This window comes from Chinchilla lanigera, unplaced genomic scaffold (assembly GCF_000276665.1).
Source record: "Chinchilla lanigera isolate Chin_1 unplaced genomic scaffold, ChiLan1.0 scaffold00043, whole genome shotgun sequence".
NCBI lineage: Eukaryota > Metazoa > Chordata > Mammalia > Rodentia > Chinchillidae > Chinchilla > Chinchilla lanigera.
In genome coordinates, this window is record NW_004955444.1 from 19,725,516 (window position 1) to 19,748,011 (window position 22,496).

The 22,496-nt window shown below is 36.9% G+C and overlaps 1 protein-coding gene across 5 annotated transcripts in view; it reads left to right on the plus strand.

Moving 5' to 3' along the window:
• The window catches only part of Tox (thymocyte selection-associated high mobility group box), a 342,631-nt gene that overhangs the window by 271,727 nt on the left and 48,408 nt on the right, over positions 1 to 22,496 (plus strand). For all 5 annotated transcript variants that reach the window (XM_005392187.2, XM_013518215.1, XM_005392189.2 and 2 more), the window contains exon 4: positions 20,864 to 21,145. In XM_005392187.2, the coding sequence (XP_005392244.1) occupies positions 20,864 to 21,145 (282 nt within the window). The remainder of the gene's footprint in view (positions 1 to 20,863; positions 21,146 to 22,496) is intronic.

Sequence of the window (22,496 nt, forward strand, 5' to 3'; positions counted from 1 at the left end):
TATTCTTCTTTGCCTAGTCTTGCAGCTGTTGATGACTTTTCTTGGATCCTTGTTGATTTTATGAGATCCTTTCTTTCATGGTCACTAGCTGCCATGCTGTCTTCAAAGTCTGAGATTCTATCTTCAGCTTCATTCAAGTGGTTTTGGCAGCTTTCAGTGGAAGCTTTGTCTTCCTGGAAGTCTCTTTGAATCTAGTTCATGCATTCTAACTCCTTTCTATTTTTTTTTATTTTACACTTCTGTCCATTGCCTTTGTTCTTCTATTTTCATATATGTTTCTTCTTCAGACATTTTGAGCAGTTCTTTCACTATTATTGTCACTTCATTTTTTTGCCTGAGAGATTATTTGTGATCTCATCTCTTCTATGGCCTTATGGAGTTGTTTCTTTACTTCCATTGCAATCATTTCAACTATTTCAGGCATGTGGTTACCAAGTTCTCCTATGTGGATGTCTCTTTGTCTTGTTCTGAGTGGAGTGGAGTAGTTCTGGGATTGTGTTTTAGTACTTTGTTTAGTCATGTTTAATACCAGATGCAGAAACCTCAGTTTCCCTCTTCAGAGGCTACACAGCAAAGGCTGCTAGTGTCCCTAGTTTTCCTGTTGGTCAGGTTTGCCCATCAGTGTCTTCTGAGAAGCTCTACTTAGCGTGGGGTTTTCTGGCAGTTGTTGATTTATGTCTAGTCATCCCAGATCTCAGACATGGGCTTTGGTGTCAGCTGATGGCAGACTGTGTGGTCCTGCATCCTCTTACAATTCAGGGCACGTGCATGGCCCAAACTTGGGTTGCACTGGTGTGACAATTCTGTTTCAGTGGACCTATGTCCCCAGGCCATTTAGAGTACAGGCAAAACCCAGACACCAACTGCAGGGTCGACAGATTGTGAACCACATGATTCTGTGTCACCAGTCATTTCAGAACACATATAGGAATCAGATGGGGCCCAAGACCACAGCAATCACAGATTGCCTGTACCTGCAACCCCCCATACCCGGGCTCAAGTAAAGCACAGACTCGATCCACAGTATCAGCAGCTGTTGGAGCACTTGCTCATTCAGCGCAGGGCCCATGCAAGGAGTGCCCACACATGAACTCCAGTGAGAGCAGTCCCTGTGCCTTCTGAGTGAGGAATTCTTGTCTGCCCCAGGTGCACAGAGAGCAGAGACTCAGACTGTAATGGTGGTGGGGTCCTGGGTCACCTGCTCTGCCCCCAGGAAGTAGATGGGAAATACCTGGCTCTCTCTGCAAGTTTCAGCTGGGAACCGTGGTGGTCGGAGTAAAGCACCGACTCGATCCCCAGGGCCAGCAGCTCTTGGAGCACTCTCTCAATTGGTGCAGGGCCCATGCAGGGAGGGCCCACACACGAATCCGGTGAGAGGAGTTCCCAGGGCTTCTGAGTAGGGATTTGTAGGATTTTTTTTAAAAATTAGATTGAGAAAATTCCTTCCTATTCCTACTTTCCTGAAAGCTTCTACTATAAAAAATATTATACTTTGTCACATGCTTTTTTTCTGCTCTGTGGATATGATCATATGATTTTTGTTCTTTAGCTTGTTTATGGATTGGATTGCTTTGAAAATTTTTCTAACATTGGACTCTACTTGCATATCTGGAGTAAATTCCACTTGGTTTGCTGTATGGTTGTATTATACATTGTTAGGTTATATTTGTGGATATTTTACTAAATTTTTAAATTTGTGCTCATGAGAGTTATTGCATTACAATTTTACTTTCTTAGGTTTTTATCTGGTTTGAGTATTAGGGTAAGTCTACACTGTCTGAGTCATGAAGTCTTCTATCTCCAATTTTAAAGATATTATGGAGAATCAGTATAATTATTTCTATAACTACTTTATAGAAATTACCTGGGATTGGTGATTTCTTTTTGGAACATTGCTAATTATTGACAATGTATTTAACAGATATAGAATTATTTGAGTTATGTATTTCTCTTTGTGTGGGTTTTAGTTGTTTTTGAATTTCAAGATATTATTACAATTCATGTAAATTATCAAATTTGTGTGAATAAAGTTATTCATTTTATTTTACTGGGGGGACGTCTTGTCTTTGGGATCAGTAATGATGATACTTCTTTTACTTCTGGAATTATTAATTTGAGTTCTCTTCTTTTGTTTGGTTAGTGTCTTAGTTACTTTTCTCTCATTACTGATAGAAAATATCCAGCACCCAAAATGAGGGAAGGAAAGGTTTATTTAGCTTGCAGTTTGTTGAGGTTTCAGTCCATACTTGGCTGGCTCCGAGGCAGAGTGGCACATGGCAGAGGGCAAATGTTTATGGCAGCAGAACACAGCAAAAACAACCAGAGCAAGAGGGAGGAATGGCAGCAAGCAGCCTCTTTCTCTCCCTTACATTGTAAACAGGCTACCCCCACCTAGGGGGCACGCAGCTCTCACATAATCTCCATGCCCTCCTCTTGCACATGCTCAGGATGAATATAAAGTAAGCACCCTGGCTCCCTGCTAAGTTATATAGTTAATCTTCTAAACTTCCTACAATGACACAATGAACAACATCCTAGAGCAGGAAGGGCATGTCCTTTGCAATCCAGGAGGTAGAACTGCTGAGTCACTTAACCAAACCTCTAGACTCCCCAAGTTGACACAATGTATCAACCATAACAATTAGCCTATTTAAAATTCTGTCAGTTTTATTCATGTTTTGGAGAACCAGTTTTTGATATGTTGATTTTTTTTCCAGTTGTTTGTCTATTCTCAGTTTCATTGATTCTTCTTCTAATTTTTATTTAATTCCTTCTGCTTAGTTTATGCTTAAATTGCTCTTCTGCCTATACTTTCCTAAATTAAAAGCTTAGGGTATTGATTTTAAAGCTATCTTTCTTCTAATTTATTTAGTAGTTATGTATATCACTGCAAGCACTGGTTTTAGTGCATGTCACAAATTTATTGTTATGCTTTTATTTCCAGTAAGTTAATTCTTAAGTTATTAATGTGTCAAGCACTTCTAAGTAATTTTTAAAGTACCATGGGAATTTTTCACTAGACTTTGAAATATTTTGAAGGCCAAAAGTCATGATTTGATTCCTACAGTATTCAGTGAACTTTCATATTTGGTGGATAGAAATATCTCCCTTCACCGTGTCCATTAGTAAAAAATACCCTGGGATTGCAAGTGTACCATGTGCACTAGCAATAGCACCAATGAATAATAGACAATCCCCTTGTGCACTCCTGAAGCTCCACCTAATGGTGTTGCTGTTCTGTAGCTTCAGGCTGAAGATCCTCTCTGAACATACTTCTTCAGTGGGCCTCAGTTTAACACTAAGAACTAAACAATAAATAAACTTGTAAAAGATCCTATGCACTGAATTTAGATTCTGGTCAGGGATGGCCAATAATCAGGAAAGACACCACCTTGTAGCTGCGTAAACCTGAGATCATATACCAGCTACATTGGCATCACCTTGAAATTTGTCATAAATGCAGTGTCCATACCTCTCCTTAGATTTCCTGAATCAAAAAAACATTTTGAAAATATCTCTAGGAAGTTCATGTTCATGTAAAAGTTTACAGAGCCCTGCCTGGAATAATTGCAGATGGTGATTCTGCCATGAAAACGATGCCTGTTATAGGAAGGATGGACCTTTTGGTAGGCTTATCAAGAAAAATCTCTCTAATATCACCCTTGCATGCAAAGGAAAGATACAAAATTATCTCAAAGTCTTCTTTTTAGTTCCTCCAGCCCTTACCCCCAAATCTGGCCCAAGAAATGTGTGTGTCACCCATAGTCAGCAACCAAAGAGAATTTGCGGGTAGAGGAGGTCCTTTAACTAAAGTACCCTGGCCTATGAAAGAGGAAAGAAAATATAATGCAGCTCTTCAAAAAGTTCTGACTTTCATCTTTTCCAAGAACGTTTATTGTTTTAAACAAAATAAATCGTTACTGGAAAATACTATTAGCTTTTATAAGTGTAGATACAGAAAAATGATAAGATAGTTTAAATTTAAAAACTGCCTGAGAGGTATTCTTTCTCATTCCCGTATAATAGACTCTAAACTTTAATGGTATGAGTTCCTCTCTTTTCTTCCATTTGATCAGTGTAACTAAGAATTTTCCCATTTATTGCAGCTGGCATCTTGTGGCCAGATAATTACGCTAGAGGTGTTAAATGTTTTAGACACAAAATTGTATATATAAAGGAACTAAGAACTTATTTCCATATCATTAAACCACATTTTATCCATGAGCAAAGTACATTTTTCATAACTTGCAAGAAATGTCTTGCCTTTTAGTAGTACGCATTTTTAGCATTCTTTTAAAAGCCACTCAATTTGACAATGGAATTTGTATCATTTTATTATCAAATAATAAGGGGACCTCAGAGTTGCAAGTACCAGTATATACATGGCCAGTTAGCAAGATTTTAATCCTGCTCTAAACAGCCAAATAACATTTTTTCATAACAAAGCTTTTCATTTTGGAAAAACTAACCCACATTAAGATTACTTCATGATGTTGCTTAAGCAAAGAATGAAAAGCATTAATGTTTTACCCAAACTCTAATAGAACAGGAGTTCCTATCAGTTACTTTATTGCAATTAATATTTAATAATAATAATACTGCTATTTTTTTCCCACAGCATTGAAATGCTTGGGGTTTAGCAGTATCGCAATTATACAAATCTTTTTTTCATACATATCTTAAAATAATTTTCAGTGTCAACCCTGCACCCTGTTGAACTTTCCAGTTGGACTAGTGTTTAATGATTGTCTCACAAGCACACGTTCTCATTCAGCGATCTCTGTGTGACCAAATGCAAGGACACTCTTCTACAGGACAGGATTTTATTGTTGAAGTAGTTCTCTTAGTATAGAATGTAAATGAGCCTCAAATAGGCATGAGGTTTTATCTAAGGTGACAGGCAGTAAGTCCTTTTTGTTGCTGGAAAAAAGATAATAAAATAATAGAGTGACTATTGCTTCTCATTTTAAAAACTCCATGTAAATTAAAATATTTATTAAAAGTCCAACCAAATAAACTTTTAGTTGAAATAGTTTTATATTTTTTTCTTTTCTTGTCACATGGTATTTTATAAACCAGAACTGCATTCAATAAGAAGGACATGTCCACAGATCAGCATACACATAAGTCAAATCTGTTCCACATTCCATAGCCATAAAACTGCAAAATGATGATTGAGAGAAAAGTATACTCTTGAAATCTTTCAAGATACATGAAAATTGATGTGTATATAAATCTATTTACATTTAGGCATTTACTGGGACAGAAAAGTGGGCAGAGGCATTCTAGAAAAGTTTCCCAAGAAGAATAAAAACAAACAAACAAACGAAATCCTAGGATGCTAATGTCAGTATAAATTAAATTGGGAAGGACATCCTTTTTCCTGGGAAGAGTTGGGTATCTTACTGAAATTGTGGTATCCAGATTCTTGGCAAGGATATTCAAAGCTAGCTGTAGCTTGAATGTTTATTCTGAGATAGCTTCACTGTCATGGGGCCACATTCAAAAGTCATACTCCACATGGGTATTTGTCCCTCTCCTGTGGCTAGACATCTTTTAGGTCATTTTAAAAGCTTACAGTGGCATAGAAATGGGTCCTGCAGGTTGCCGTGTCTAAGGTCAGCAGTTCCCCAGGGTCTCCTCCATCACCTTCCATAGTAGATAAGATCAGACGGAAGGATGATACCTAGTGATAAAATCTAAAGAACTGTCTTCATCTAAAATTGAATGTAATGTATAGAGAAAGGTTTCTATTTTTAAAGTGCCTGATGCCAGCTCTCATAAACCTCCGGAGCATCCATTTAGTCTTTCACTATTACAGAGAAGTAAAACTTATTATTTTAAACAAACCACACTGACATAATGTTTAGCTTCACAATGAATGTTTTCAACTATTTTTCCTTTCTCTTTTTGTGTCAGAGTCCATGAATTTTCACACAATAAATCCATGAACCCAGTGTGAAGCCACAGTAAGATTTGTGTGCTCTACTTTTGTACTGTCTTTCTTTCTTTCTTTCTTTCTTTCTTTCTTTCTTTCTTTCTTTCTTTCTTTTTTGTTTCTTTTTCTTTCTTTTTCTCCTTCTTTCTTGCTTTCTTTCTTTCTCTTTCTACCTTTCTTTCTTTCTCTTTCTTTTTCTATCACTCCTTCTTTCTTTCTTTCTTTCTTTCTTTCTTTCTTTCTTTCTTTCTTTCTTCCCCTTCTTTCCTTGGTATCACATACTGTCCAGCAAATGGATGTCTTAGATTGGCAAAGGGCCTCATATAAAGAAAGGTCTTGATCAAAATGTTTGAGTTAGTCATTCTCTGAAAGCTTAATTCACGTGGCCACATTTTTTGCTAATGAAATATGTGTTGTAACCATCCAGATAAACATGATAACTATTGCTGTGGCCATAAGTGTTTTTTGGACCCAGTGAAAAGCTCATATTATTTTTGAAATATTAGGCCCATATTGAGGGACTGGTCAAGTGGTCCTTGTGCTAAGATGGCATCAAATATTAATGTGTTTTGTATTTTTTAGCTTATTTTACTTAGAACAACTTTCAAATGTGGTATTAAAACCAGAAATGAAGAAAATTTAAAAGATATAACAGTTAATGATCAAATTGCTAATTCTCTACCAGAAAACACATTATCAAATTGCTCTTAGTCATATTTTTAAAAAATATATGATTATATATTGAATTTTTAAGGTATAAAGTTATACTTCACTTGAAGATAATTTTTTTTGTGTTTTTGAGACAAGGATTCACTATGCAGTCCAGGCCTTGAACTCATTTTGTAGTCCAGGCTGGCCCGGAACTCTCAGCGATCCTTCTGCCTCAGCCTGCCAAGTGCTGGGAATATAGGCATGCACCACGACACCAGCCCTTGAAGATCATTCCTAACTGTTCACCCTTTAGATGAAAAGCTGTGTGCTGTTTTATTTTTGTTCCATGTTATTTCACTTTATCTTAGAAGAGTCATTACTTTTATGAAGCTATAGCAGAAATGTGCTGACCTTCAACAGAGTGTGCCTTGTGTCAAGTAGTGCATTGGTCCAGAGTTGAATCTACTTATTTCCATTCTTCATTTGTCTTCCTGTGTTAAAATGCATTCTTAATTCTAAGTGATTTGCGATGATCTGCAGAGAGACCCTTGTTGAAGCAGCATTTTCTGCAATTTTATAGTGGCATAGATTTGGTTACAATTAATCCCCTTCGATGATGTGTGTTACGTTATGTTTGCCCACCCGTGAGGTCTGTGGCCACAGGAGTTTTCTCTGTCTTTATTTCCCCTTGTGACTCTCCTAGTACCAGGGACAGATTAAGTGTCAGTAAAAAAAAATTTAACTTGAATTTCCTACCCAAAGAATCAGTGCATCAAATTCAGTCATTGTAGGTTCTAGCTTTGTCTTAACCAGCCATCTCTTCTGCTATCTTTCACTAAAAAGAATGAATGAAAAACATGAGGCCATACACCAGGTTAATGGTATAGGTGTCATGGTTTTGGTACAGGATGTGAGATGGTGTGCAGTCTGTGACAAATTCTGGTGATTCTGTTCTCTGTCTGAGCCTTTGATCCCTCATGGGGAAGATGGCATTAATGATTGGAATGGTCTCACGTGGTTATATGAGGGCTCAATACGACAGTGCGTGTAAGCACTATGACTGAGATGTAAAGTGGGGCAAATAAGTATTAAACATTATTACTAAAAATTTAAAATGTGGGATAACCAAAAGCTGGGAGTGAGCAGCTGAGGAGAGTGAGCTGTGGACAGTAGCCTGCTTGTCGGGTATGCAACAGTTTAAAGTGGTTGTCTTATGTAGTTTGCTGGAGAAATAGGTTTTATATGTGAAAGACATATATGCTATTTTTAAAGTAATTTATAACAAATGTATTTTATGCTACCTGCCACACAGAATTTATCATCATATAGATTATGATTTTTAACACATTAGACCAAAATTATCTAATTGCAGTATATATTTTGTAGGATTTAAACTTCTAAATGTTGGATAATTTAAATTATTAACATTGATATCTTAAAATTAGCTACTATTAAAACATAATTATTAGTTGAGAAAGTGTGTGTTACTGGACACAGAAAGCCTCCCCAAAAAATATTGAAGATTTTTGTCCAAGTCAAAATTAGAGCATGCAACTCATGTATTCTAAATGAACATGTGTGCCTCTCTAATAATAATTTTATTATCACCAAGTTGCAGGATAGAGTTTTAATTATGACCTTTATATCAGTAGAAGCCATGTATTTAGGATTAAAACCTACTGCTTTAACTAGTCTTGTTAAAGACAGTGGCTTATACATGCTGGGTTCCAACTTTCATGAAAACCAGAAAACACTTCTAATAACACTTTTCTAATTTCATGGTTCAATGCACATCCAGTAAAGATTTAAATAATTCAGAAAGAAATCCCATTCTCTTTTCTTTATTAGAAGTTTGAGTCAGGCAAATTCTTTGACATTTAATAGGTTTTTAACCCTTTTAATAACTTTTTATAATGAAAATTATTGGCGGTTGTTTTAAAGAAAGGGTTATTATATTAACATGAATAGCAGTCCGTAGTTTTTATGATTAGTTTTGAGAGCTTGACCTTATGTGACTCAAAGTATATAAAAGCATAAATGAGTGAGTAGTGTTAACATTACCTAAATTAGATATACTCAGAAACATACAGATTGTATATAACTGTGCTCATTCTATTCTCTACCAGACTATAAAATTTTGGCAGACAAATATTTGAATCTTTTAATTGTTTTAAAGGAGCTTAAGGTCACTTACAGAGTCAGACACTTTAAAGGAACTGAAAGACACTGTAATTTTCCCAGACTGATTTTTCCAAATTATTAATACTATGCTCAACAAGACATGATTTCTAGACTTTTCCTATCTTAGTTTCATGTTATTTTAATATCTCATATCGTTAAAAGGATTATTGTATGACTTCCATAACAACATACTAATTTAAAACTGTACTTTTCTGCAAGTCCTCAATAAGTTGGGAGCACACAAATATTCTGAATGGAGAAGCTACCTAGTGCAAAGTAAATATAAGGTTTTAATTTTGCTTCTCGAGATGTACTTTGAAGCTGAATGTCGTGTGTGTCTAGTGATTTACGAGCCTCAAATGAACTTGAATGTCACTGTTCTCAACTGATGTGAAGGAGTTAATGTTCCCCTTGATATCTCCATTCTTACTAGTGCCCCATTAACATTCCAGTGGAAAGTATGAGAAAGCAAATTAAATTCTCAGGTTTAAATATAGTATGAAGAACCATTTTGGCTGACTTGTTCTGCTGTAAATACACAGAGCTAGTTTAATAGGTAAACCACAACTCCCAGAGGCCATGTCTCAGAGTACTTCTTTCTGTTTCAATGTGCATAGTCCTTTGAAAGTATTCTAAAAGGAAGGTCCATTTTTTAGGTCCTTCATGGACACATCAAAGTGAAGCAAATGGGAACAAACATTAGTATGTTTAGATACAATTAATATAAAATGATTTTCCATATGAGCAAAACACAACCCAGGCTTTGTGTACAAGTAAAAAACACTTAAAGGATCCATTCATTCCAGTCATAGGGAGACCCAAAGCAGATGCATAGACTTCTATTGCTAAGGATATAAAATTTTGTAGGAACTGGTAATTCAGATACTTTGGAGATGACAACATGAGCTACATTGTCCTGCAAACCCTTTTAGACAAGGTAGAGATTTTAATCTATAAATTCTTCTTTTCCTGCCATTAATTTGAGTTAGGAGGGACTTTTCTCATCAATTAAACCTGAACTTTGACCTTTGTTCATTTATACATTTCCCCTGTATACACTGGGCAAAGGAGCCCTTTGGAAGGCACAGTGTGTCAGGTGTGATAATTTTGACATTGATAGTTGACAAGTTATATCAGGAGATAAAATAGTGTTATCAGAAACGATGTTATCAGAAATGGGATAGCTACCCTGGGTCAAAGCCATCCTCACAAATGTGCAGTTAAAAGGCATTACCATGTCTCATAACCTCCTGGTCATAGTAATAATCCAAAGTGGAATTATATGTACAGAATTTATGAAAAAGTGCTATACTATGAACTGAAAGATCTGTTATACAATAAAAAATTTTTGAACCTTGTATCTTCCAGTTAGCCTATTAGCCTGATCAGGGAACTATTAAAATCTGGGTTATAAGGTCAGATTTTATCAAGGCTGCTCACTTTCTGTGAGTGAAACCCTCTACTTTTATGGCCATTAACTGCCTGCTCATCTCAGGGAAAGTCCCCACAGATGCAAGATTTTGGTAACAAGTATGTCAGTAGCTCCCATAAAGTAGAACTAATCAGGGAAAGAAAGTCCAGGATAATAACAAATGCCACAATCACAAAAATAAGTTTGTCTGTTTGTTTGTTTTCTACCAGGAATGAATTGCAGGGGTACTCTACCACTGAGCTACATTCCTAGTGCTTTTAAATTTTATTTTGAGATAGCGTTTTGCTATGGTATAGTCTTGAACTTGCGATCCTCCTGCCTCAGCCCTATAAGTAGCTGGGATTAAAAGCATGTATCACTGCACCTGGCTAAATTTATTTTTGAGAAAAGTCCTTCATAGTTTTTATTTTAGTTCATCCTAGCAATATTATAAAATCAATATACTGTCTCCTGTTTGTCTTTTTAAAGTTCATCACTATGAATGAAATAACATATGATGCTTATTTATTGTATTGTCGGTTTCCCCAGCCAAAAACTAAGCAGCATAAGGAGAGAGATTTTGGTCATCTTGGCCAGTGCTTTTTATCCACTACCTGACACACAGTGGACACTATAAGTATTTATTGTGGAGTGATTCCCCCATTTTTAAAAGGTAGAGCATCAAATTTAAGAACAAGTGAAAGTAAGATAGTTCATTAGAAACAGGGGCAGCCTAATGTCATAAGCAGGGTTACTCCCACAAAACCACACCACCTCCCAGAAAAAAAGAAAGAAAAAGAAACCACATAAACGGAGGAAGGCCACTTCGTTCTCTGGGATGCCTGGATGTGACAGAAATAGAAGCTGAGGTCTGAAGAGAACCAGACCCAGGCAATGACACTGAGGACAATACTGAGGGTCCTCTATCCTTCTGGTGTTTCCCACTCTTCAGTGTCTGATATTTAGCTCGTCTCTGGAAGAAGATTAAAAACAAAATTGATGAAATGGTCTTTAGCCCTTGAGATTTTAGCCATCCCTTTTAAATCTCTTAGGGATGTTTATCTGTCAAATCCCTTGAGTAATCCATCTCCCATTCATAGAGAGGACATGAGGGAGGAGGGACAATGGTCTAAAGGAGGATGCATATCAGGTATCACTGAAACTCATGTGGGCAATTGTGTTTTGTTTCTTGAGTTGGCTTTAATCTTCCCCAAGTGTGGTTCTAGAAAGAGCCGTTAGTCCCTGTGACAAATATCTAATGAATTGTGCTCCAGGGTTTTTGCTTTCTTATAATCACCTTCTAACAACTACTTTACCCACCTAAACTACAAATATTCCACTTTAGCGTACTGTAAAGAAATCTGTTACCTAATGGTTCTTGTCTTTTAAAAAAAAGTGAAGACTCAGAATGTTAAATTCAAAAGCAATTTTGTTTGCAGAAATTTAGAGTAGAAATTAAGTTATTCTGTCTTAAAATACTGAAGATAAAAATATATTTTCTTAAAAATGACCTACTTTCTTTTGAGCCTTACATTTCTTAATCTTTGAAACTACATCTTGGGCTATGCATAGGTGTTTTCCCAGATTTTTCCCTCTTTTGACAATAATTTCTAGTATTCAATGTCAAAGCCTAATAGCAAAAATATTAAATTTACTTAAAAGTACACATTTCTAAATAATAAATAGATCACACAAGGAAATCACATAAAGACTATTTATTTAATTTGTTTGAACAAGAAGTAATTAAGCTCTCTTTTGGAAATACTTTAGGAAAATAATAAATAAAATTTGATTATTAAATTTATCCACATATTTGTTCTGGTGTATACATTTACATATTAACTGAATCCCAGGCAAAAATATGTAATCAAATTGGGGGCTTAAGTAATATCAACATTTATATTCTCCTCATAGACACTTAGAGTGCTTGATTCCTAAGAAAAAAATAAAACTGCTTTGCTTTTCTGCTTTAATTAATCATGCAAGGCAGCGTGGACAACCTGGAGCAAGGCTCAGAAGTTTTGCTTTAAATGCTAAGGACGGGTATGTGTTTGATAGTGTGTATAAAAGGGACAGAGAGCAAACACTTGTCAGCCAGAGCCACAGAGTCTCCTCCTCACCCTGAGGAAAGCACTCCACAGTGAGGGGTGTCAAATGCTGACAGTCAGGGGTAAGCAACAGCTTCAGAGATTCTTCTCATTCTCTTGCTCCTGCAGCATCTGGCAAACTCCCAGGCAGTGCCTGCACAGACCACAGAGAGCAGCAGCTGGTGAGCTCCATTAGCAAATAAGGCCTTAGGGCTACCCCTCTTCCAGTGCTCTGTTCACCAACTGCTGTTCACTCACACAGCTGGATTGGAGCAAGAGAGCCAAGGCATCGTTAGACTTTTATGTGTACAACTGTTTTGATGTAGATTGTCTGCTAGAGGCAGAGGTAGCGATAGCTTTCATGCCTTGCTTGCTGGACTGGGAAGGATGCTGAGAGTCAAAAGAACTGCACAGATGCGAGAACTGTGAAACACACCCAGCTTTAAACACTGATAGGCAGGTCCTTGGTTGTCTTGTGCCATGCAAAGTTATGTTTAACACCACCAAGTTACTGATACAATGAACAGTATTGCAAGGGTAGTTTTTGAAACACAGTGGAGTATTCCAGTTACACCAAACTCATTTTTAAAAATGATAATCTGAGGTGAGCAACATGAAAACTTTTCTTTTCCTTCTGAAGAAAAATACAGCATAAACACACTGACATATATGCCAAATATGGTGCCTGAAGTTTGCCCCTTGAGCTTCGGTCTGGCACCCCTAAGGGACAGGCATGGGCAACGGTGAAAGGAATGTAACATTCACATCACACCTGAGTGACAAGACAGGTAATAATGGGGGAATAGAGGATATCTGTTTTGTTTTTGAAGTTCATTTTAATGGAACTTTGGGTTTTCAATAGAAAAAAGTTGTGAAGAAACTCAGTTGAAATGTCCTTCATTTTATCATAATACCCCCACCTCTATATTAATTGACATTTTTAACTCCCATAAATATAAAATAATATTGGTCCTCAGAAGCCATCTGGGAAATTTGAGGAAACAGGTCTAATTTTCAAAAAAGTGAAATCTACCACCAATTTTTGAGTGGACTGAATTTCCCAAATGGAGAGATTACTATTAAGAGCAATTTAAAATTAAAATACTAATGAAGTGCAGGACTTTTGGACAAAAGGACAAAATGAAGTTTGTTTGGCTTGAAGATAAACAAAATAATAAATACACACATTAGAAAATACTTTGAGACATTTGAGCCTAGCGTTTAGCAAAAGAAGACCCCAGAAGGTCAAGGTCTTACAACTGCTATTTCTATGAAGCTAGCATCTTCCTGATTGTACCAGGCCACAATAGCTCTTCAATGTTCACATTTTGAATTTGTGGATTTTTGTCACATTTCACACAAGAAATATGTGTGAATACCTTCAACATGCTAATATAAGTGCTATAAGAATCTAGGGCTAAAATAGTGAAGAAAATAGATTTTTATCCCTGCTTTTCTCAGATCATAATCTATTAAAGTGCATTATTTATAATTATATTCAGTTACATATAATAAAACCACAATAATAACAATTGTATAAAGACAGTCTCATTAAAGATTTCCATAGAAAGAAGGTTGACCAGGCTCCATGAAAATCAGACCCTCCAGCATTATTCTTTGTAGTCTTTCAACATTCTTAGAGTGCTGCCTCTTGGGCTAAGACATTTTCCCAAGCTCTAATCATTGCCCCTGCATTTTTGCCAGCAAGAATGAGAAAAGAAAGGAAGGTGAGTGCTTCCCTTTAAGGAGACTTCTTAGAAGTACTGTAAAACCCTTTCACTTGCATTTCAGGGTGAGGTGGCCATACCCAGCCGCAAGGAACGCTACATATGCCATCCTTTGCCAGCTGTATGGACTGGTAGTTAAATATTGAAGGCTGTTCCTCAACCTAAATGGCTAGTAAATGTCAGACGATACGGCTTAAAATTTCTGCCACAAATGGAAACATGATAATCAAAGATTTTCAACTTATGACTAATACTAGATGAAAGTCAAAGAAAAAAATCATTAAACTTTTAAAAGTCAGTTTGTCCCAATAGTATTTGTTTCTTCCATTGTAATCTCACACAGCAAATATTTTTTGAGTGCTTGGAATGCCGCTGAACTAAAGAGAGATTAAAAAATGCCTTTATCATGGCCTGATCTTGGCAAAGACTGTCAAGGATGTGCATGTATGTCAGACAGAAATTTAAAAGCAATAGCCCATAAAGAAAATGCTTTGGCAGTTCAGCATAAGAAGGTTCTTGGAGCTGTGTGAAGGAGCTGACTTTTGAACTTGACTTCAAAGTATATAGAGAGTTTTTGCATATGCCAAGATAGTTATGGCTTCATGAAATGGTAAAATAAAAGCATATACTTGTAAAATAAGCATATTAGATGTGCACTTCAATCTTAGTCACTGGAGATATGAGAGAGCATTTAATCTTTCCTCTCCTCACAGGCTTGTGTGAAACAGCTACCTGCATGGCTATGTCAAAGGAGAATTGCAGGCTCAATAAGTAAAAATATTGAACAATCACAATTGCTTAGGAAAGTATGAGGTATTTCCTCTTTTAGAAATTTCAGGCTACAAATGCTCAGAAAATAGTTATTGAGTAATGAAAGACAAGCACAAGAAAGACACATAATCAAAGGTGAGAGACAGGCAAAGAAGAGTAATTAATTTGGTTTGGTTGAACAACAGCATGCATAAACAGTTATAAAGAAGAAGGTTTATTTGGAAACTTTATTATCATTCTGAAGAGTTCAGATTCAATTTGGTAGCCAGATATCATTGGAAAGGTTTTGAGTCCATGGCTTATGAAGAGGAATTTTGTGAAAGTCTTCAGAGTAGATGTGTAACAGTTTTTCAATAAGCAGCTATTGGAAGGTAAGAGATCATGTAGGTTTGAAATAAGAGTGACAGGTGCAAAAGTGGACTCAGTTGAACTAGCAAGAGTTGGGTAGAAAAGCAAAGAATAAAAAATGGAACATTTTGAGTAGAGATGACAAGGAGGCTGTAGGTGTCATCAACACAAATTGATGCTGTAGAAAAAAAAAAAAAAGAGTTGAAAATAAAAACTTGGTTTATATTTCCAGCAGGACTGAGGTCCAAGTAGTAATGTTTAACTGCTGAGGAATTAAGCCTTGAGTTTGAGCCAGAATTGTACATTTTCCTTTAGTGCACACCCCATTAATAAGTCCACAGTGAATCTTAACTGGGTGAAAGAAAGGTAACTGAAAACAAAGTGTGAGGAATCCTTCAGTGTGGAAATTTACAGAAGGAAGAAGTAATCAGAAACAACAACTATTGCCACAAAGCATAACTTAAGTAATTTATTAACAACACACTTAAAATATTGGAGGTAATAGGAAATAATATCTTGCAAATTCAAATTTTATGTTTGACATTAGGGAGCTATAGTCAATCAGTACCTTTCTAGAAAGAAACCAGTAATCATAACATTAGCTTACTTACATGAATAATTATTCTTATTTTCAGTAAGGAGACTCTCTTTTAATTTTGCCCATGTTAAGTATTAAGCATGCTAAAGAGGCTTCTATGTAAGCATGGTCAAATGCAAATACCTCAGATTTGGAAGTGTCAGCAGGGGTGTGAAGATCTAACCTTGTAAAATACCTGAGGGCTGAAGAGTTGGAAGTGCTCTCTATCTTTGCCAAGTGCCCTTTGTGCTTGCCACACTCCCCAGGAAAATTGTCCTTTGATGTGCTGTTAAAGTTACTATCTGCCTCGCCTAACACCACTTGTGATACAATGCTTTGAATGAATGATGAGTCTGTAGAAAGCACGTCTAGCCCTGAGCACATTGCCATCCTTCACTACATTGATTCTTCTCTCCTGCACAGCCACACCCACCTCCTTCAGTACAAGGGCAGGAGTACAGATTTTAGTCCTTAGAGATCCACCCCCTACATAAATTAACACAAGGAAACCATTTAAAGGATTGCAAAACAGTGGAAGAAACAGGTGCTATAAAATGAGATTGCTTTAAGCCTTCGGAAGGAACACTCTTTGTTGCAATCAATCTGGAAACTATATGAAAATCGATTTGGAAATCATGCTTCATCATATCATGTTAAAATTATGAGATTTCTGAGAGGATGAGACAAAGTGGGCTCAAAACAGATATGTGACAGACTGTTCATGCTTTGTAACTTGAGATTTATCTGAAGGAGAAATTAAGATATCAAGTAGTAAATATTTTAGAAAGATAACTTGGTTAACATATGATTTTGCTGGTAGATACTTTTAATTTACAAGGGTATGAAATGTATTCTATAAATATATCAATTTAAATGTGAACATGAATTCTTTACTTGATGCTGGGCTAGGAGAGAGGTGCTGCAGGATAGTGTTCACTTGTAGGCTGCCATTTATTCTGTGTCAGTAATAAAAGCTATTCTACCTGATAATAATCTAAGAAAAAAATATAGTGGTTTACAACATTAAGAGTAAGCCTGGAAAAATACGTACTGTATCTTGCCTCTTTTGTGTGCTTTAAAATGTCAGTCCTGATTTGTGTGTGTGTGTGTGTGTGTGTGTGCGTGCGTGTGTGTGTGTGATTGAGAACCAAACACAGGGCCTTTGCACTGAGTGACATCCCTAGCCCCCTTTTTTATTTTTAAAGATAAAACAATGGAAACATATTAACTAACACAGAGACATAAACAAAACAACACAAATACAATAAAAGCAATACAGAATTTCAGACAAGGTGATAGGGAATTAACAATGGTTGTTGTATTACATGTTGTTATCTTCAGTTTGGTTACTAAGATAAATATAGGTGTGCAAGATTGATCAAACAATTAAACATTAACTGTTCCTTTCAATAAAGCAATAGGATTTAGTAGTACATTTATCTTAGCTATCTTGTATATACATATACACATCTTTTCCCTTCTTTCTTTCTTTTCTCTTTTCCCTCATCCCAGTTCTTTTCTTTTGAGCAGTTTCTTTCCCTCTCACAATATGTATTGTACCTTTTACATTTTATTACTCTTTCAGCTTCTTACACTAGTGAAACAATATGATGTTTACACATGCAGGTCTGATTTATTTCACCTATGAGTATGATCTCTAGTTGCATCCATTTACTTGTAAAAGCCTTGAGTTTATCTTTCTTTATAGCTGCGTAATATTCCATTATATAAAAATACCATATCTTTTTATCCATTCCTCAGTTGATGGGTATTTGGGTTGATTCCAATATTTAGCTATTACACATTGCACTGTTATAAACATGGGTGCACACATATCACTGTGGTATGATGTTTTTAATTCTTCTGGAAAAATATCCTGTAGAGAAATAGCTGGGTTGAATGGGACCTCTAACCCTAGTTTGTTGAGGAATCTCCAGACTGATCTCCACAGAAGTTACACCAGTCTATAGTGGCACCAACAGCAGAGAAGAGTTCCTTTTTCCCCACAGCCCCTCCAGTCTTTGTTATTGGCTGATTTCTTGATGATAGCCATTCTTTCTGGTGTGGATGAAATCTCAGTGCTGTTTTAATTTGCATTTCTTGAATGATTAATGATGTTGAACATTTTTTCATGTATTTATTTGCTATTTGTATTTCTTTTTTAATTTTAAAAATTAAAAAAAAACCTTTTTTTTAAATGAAAAACAAAAGTTATATGTATATGTAAGGGTAGCTGTATAGTGTATAGTGTATAGCTGTATAGGTGTATAGCTGATGTCTGTGGTTTATTGAAAGGAATAGTCAGTGCTTAAAATTTTCTTTTTTTCTTCACCAATTTTGCATGCTTGAATCTGGTAATCAGAATGACTGAACTGAAAACAACAACATGCAACATAAGAACCATTGTTGAACTCCTACCATCTTGTATGGTGAAACTTTTCATCATTTCCAATGTCTTTTTTTTACTGTTACAGCCTTTGATTGTTTGATCAATCTTACATTTTTATGTCTGGTGCTATGAGCAACTTTGTTGTAGTTCTTTATCTGAGAAATGTGCATTCACCTCAGATGCCCATTTTTGGATTGGGTCTTTGAATTTGGGGAGACTGATTTTTTTTTTTTAATTCTTTGTGTGTTATCAACAGAAGTCCTTTGTCTGAGGGACAGTTGGCTAACATTTTTTCTCAATTTGTGGGTTTTCTTTTTACTCTGCTGGTGATTTCTTTAGATGTGCAAAGCTTTTCAATAAGATGAGATCCCAGTTGTTGATTCTCTGAAGTATTTCCCGTGCAGTTTGGTGTTTGTTCATGACTACTGCCTACCCCTATGTCTTCAAGATTTTTACCTACCTTCTCTTCCAGTAGATTTAGTGTTTCTGTTTTAAAAATTTGGAACACTTCACCAATTTGCGTGTCATCCTTGCACAGAGGCCATGCTAATCTCTGTATTGTTCCAATTTTAGTATATGTGCTGCCGAAGTGAGCACACATTTTCTATTTTCTATTTTGAGATGGAGTCTTACTGCCCAGGCTCTAAATTGTTATCTTCTTGCCTCGACCTCCCAGATTGCCGGGATTCTGATATTGATGGTACCCTATGTCAATGGCAAAATTTTCAAACCTACAAAACTATGTCATAATGAAGATCAAATTTGTACAAGTTATGTGAACCTCTAAGGAGAAATGAAAACTCTTCTAGTAAATATGAATGGAGGCAATATGAATGGACTAGAAGCAAAAGCAATGGTTGAATTTAGTAGGCAACATTTGAAAAAATTTCAATAATCTTTGATTGACTATAACCATCTCTATGGGATACATAAAATTTTGAATCAGCTGTTTAATACGGTGAGAAGTACCAAAGACTGGAAAATATGTAGATTTTAACCCCAACTCTTAGATCAAGTGATTTAACCTCTCTGGACTTTAATCTTTTATTCATTCATTTATATTTTATTGATTTTATTGAACAAACATTCAGAAGTCTTACTTTATACTCCCTCCTATTGAGTTTCCTCTCCCCCATAACCTGAGTGTCCCTAAGAATCCTTAAAGCTATAAAATATGTCATTAGAAAGTAAAAACTGCCTAACTAGGGACTTCATGGAAAGGGGGATTTTGAACTACTTTTGAAGGATTAGAGGAACACAATTTGAATTACTGAAAAAAAATCTTGGTTTGGGATGGGAAAGCAACATATACAACTGTCAAGTTGTATCTGGTCAAAACTCCTCCAACAAGAGCCAGAAATCTAGGACACCTAGAACATTCTGAAGATGGAGCAACCACAAGAGTGAGGGGAGGGACAAAGGATGAAGGCGGGAAACCTCCTACAGAGAGTGAATACAGGGCAGACCCTGTGCCCTGAACAGCCACAATTTCAGTTTGGATTTTAGTATTGATGAAATGACTGGCAGAGCATTTGCAGAGAATAATTTTATTATAATGTGAAAAAAATTATTTGACTAGGATACTTAACCTTCACACTATTTCCGCATCACAATTACATTTGCCTTAAGGTAATTACTAAGCATCTCACAGTATGTGGGGCTTTTTTAATGAAACAGTAAGATAACATTATTTATTTGATCTTTCAGTTCCATCATGTAAGTTTAACAGTGTTTTCCTTTGCTGCCCATTCTTTTACTACTTTCCTTCTCTCTGTCTCTGTCTCTATTTCTCTCTCTCTCTCTCTCTTTCTTTCTTGCTCTCTCTCTCTCTCTCTCTCTCTCTCTCTCCCTCATTTTACTCATTCTCTACCTAACTACCCTAAGCCCCCTCAGTGTGAAAAAACTGAGCTGGATAAGCACCACAAAATAGTCCCCATTATTTTAAGTTTGAAAGTACTGGAGAAATGTTAAGTGAAATTCACCATACTCCTCTTACACAAGGCATTTGACCTTTAGATAACGCTAAGCACTTCATCCTCCAATGCTTTTAATTCTAATCCTTGCTGAGACAAAATTCATTGCTTGAATTACAAGAGTGAGTCTCATTAAGGCTAAAAAGCAGTGACCCAGATAGCATAATGGATTAATATGGTGACCTTGCAGTTTCAGAGCTTTACTTTCAAATCTGACTGTCCAGTCCAAATCATTTCAATAGTCAATTAATCAATTGGTTTCTACCAGTCGATAAGCATTCTGAGTCTAGTGGTTTTGAGATCATTTTGTTCAGCAGTATCCTACAAATAATTAGATTTGAAAACAATAGTTCACTTATTAACTACCCAAACCTTTCTTAAATGATCAGAATAAAAGTAGGGTTTAGTGTAATGGTTGTAATCACTACTAAATGTATAATTTAGTCTATCTAACAAACGATATTTTGAAACTGAAAATATGTAAATATACTATGATATGATATATAAATATATATATTAAAATATGTGTATAAGTCATTTGTACAGAAATACAGTAAAAATAATAAATTAGTATTTAACAATGTGATGTTGACTAGGTCCTTATGCATCCCAAGAAAACACCCTACCACTGAACTACATTGCTGTCCCCATCTTTTGTTATTCTTTAAGGTAATATATGTTGTTAGGATGATTATACCCAAGTAAAAATTAATGTGTGTATAGATAGCTCTTTAGAACATGCTAGGGTCTGCAGAATTTTTTCCCAGAAACATGTTTCCAAAAATTTGTTTGTGTATTTATTTATTGCAGATGCAAGATATTCGGAACCCAGAAGGAACTCAGTATAGCTCCCACCCTCAGATGGCAGCCCTGAGACCCCGGGGCCAGCCTGCAGACATCAGACAGCAGGCAGGGATGCTGCAGCATGGCCAGCTGACCACCATCAACCAGTCCCAGCTGAGTGCCCAGCTGGGCTTGAATATGGGAGGAAGCAATGTGCCCCACAACTCCCCCTCACCCCCTGGGAGCAAGTCTGCAACTCCTTCACCATCCAGTTCAGTTCATGAAGATGAAGGCGATGAAACTTCTAAGGTATGACTAGGTTATTTTTCAAACACGTATTTATCACCTTCCTTTACCTACTATAGGGTAGGGAGTACAAGTTTGTCCTCCAAATGAGAAACATTGATGAGGAACATAAACTTGGCTCATGAAGGAAACATAAGATTAGAAATTGAATAGTTGGCTAGTCATACCTTTAAGTTCTACTATATCCTTTCAATAGAGTTGTAGTAACTATAAAAGTCATTTGCATCCACAAGATGAATGTTCTACATACAGAGAGGCAGAATAAATCCTGTAGGACTCAACTTCCAAAATCAAGCCTAATTTACACCCATTCAAAAACATCTATATGAGTCTGCCATTGCTCTTTGAGTGCCCTGGGTCTGGCTCCTGTGCACGTCCTGAACTGACTAAGAAGCAGAACAGGAGGGCTGTGACCTGCTCCCACCACCATGGTTCCCAGCTGAAACTCGCAGAGAGAGCCAGGTATTTCCGAGCTATTTCCTGGGAGCAGAGCAGGCAACCCAGGGCCCCCGCTGCCATTACAGCCTGAGTCTCTGCCCCCTGGGCACTCGCAGCACACAGAAATTCCTCACTCAGAAGCCCCAGGGACTGTTCTTACCGAGATTTGTGTGGGGGCCCTCCCTGCATGCACCCTGCGCTGAGTGAGCGAGTGCTCCAACAGCTGCTGGTACTGCAGTAGGAGTCAGTGCTTTACTTGCACCCAGACAAACTGGAGTGGAGGGGTGGCAGGCACGGGCAGTCTGTGATTGCTGTCCCTACAGCCCGCATCTGGTTCCTGTATGTGTCCTGAACTGACTGGTGACACAGAATCAGGTGGTTCACAATCTGTTGACCCTGCAGTTGGTGTCTGGGTTCTGACTGTATCCTGAACTGCTTTGGGACATAGGTCCACAGGACCAGGATTGTCACACCAGTGCAACCCCTGTCTGGGCCATGCACATGCCCTGAACAGCAAGAGGACGCTGGATCAGAGGGTCTGCCATAAGCTGACACCAATGCCCATGTCTGAGACCAGGGATAACTAGGTACAAATCAACAACTGCTGGAAAACCCCAGACTATGTAGTGCTTCTCAGTGGACACTGAGGGGCAAACCTGACCAACAGGAAAACTAGGGACACTATCAGCCTTTCCTCTGCAGCCACTGAAGAGGGAAACTGAGCTTTCTTCATCTGGTATCAAACATGACTAAACAAAGTACTAAAACACAACCACAGAAATACTCCACCCCACTCAGAACAAGATAAAGAGACATCCACATAGGAGAACTTGGTAACCACATGCCTGAAATAGTTGAAATGCTTGCAATGGAGGTAAAGAAACAACTCCATAAGGGCATAGAAGAGATGAGATCA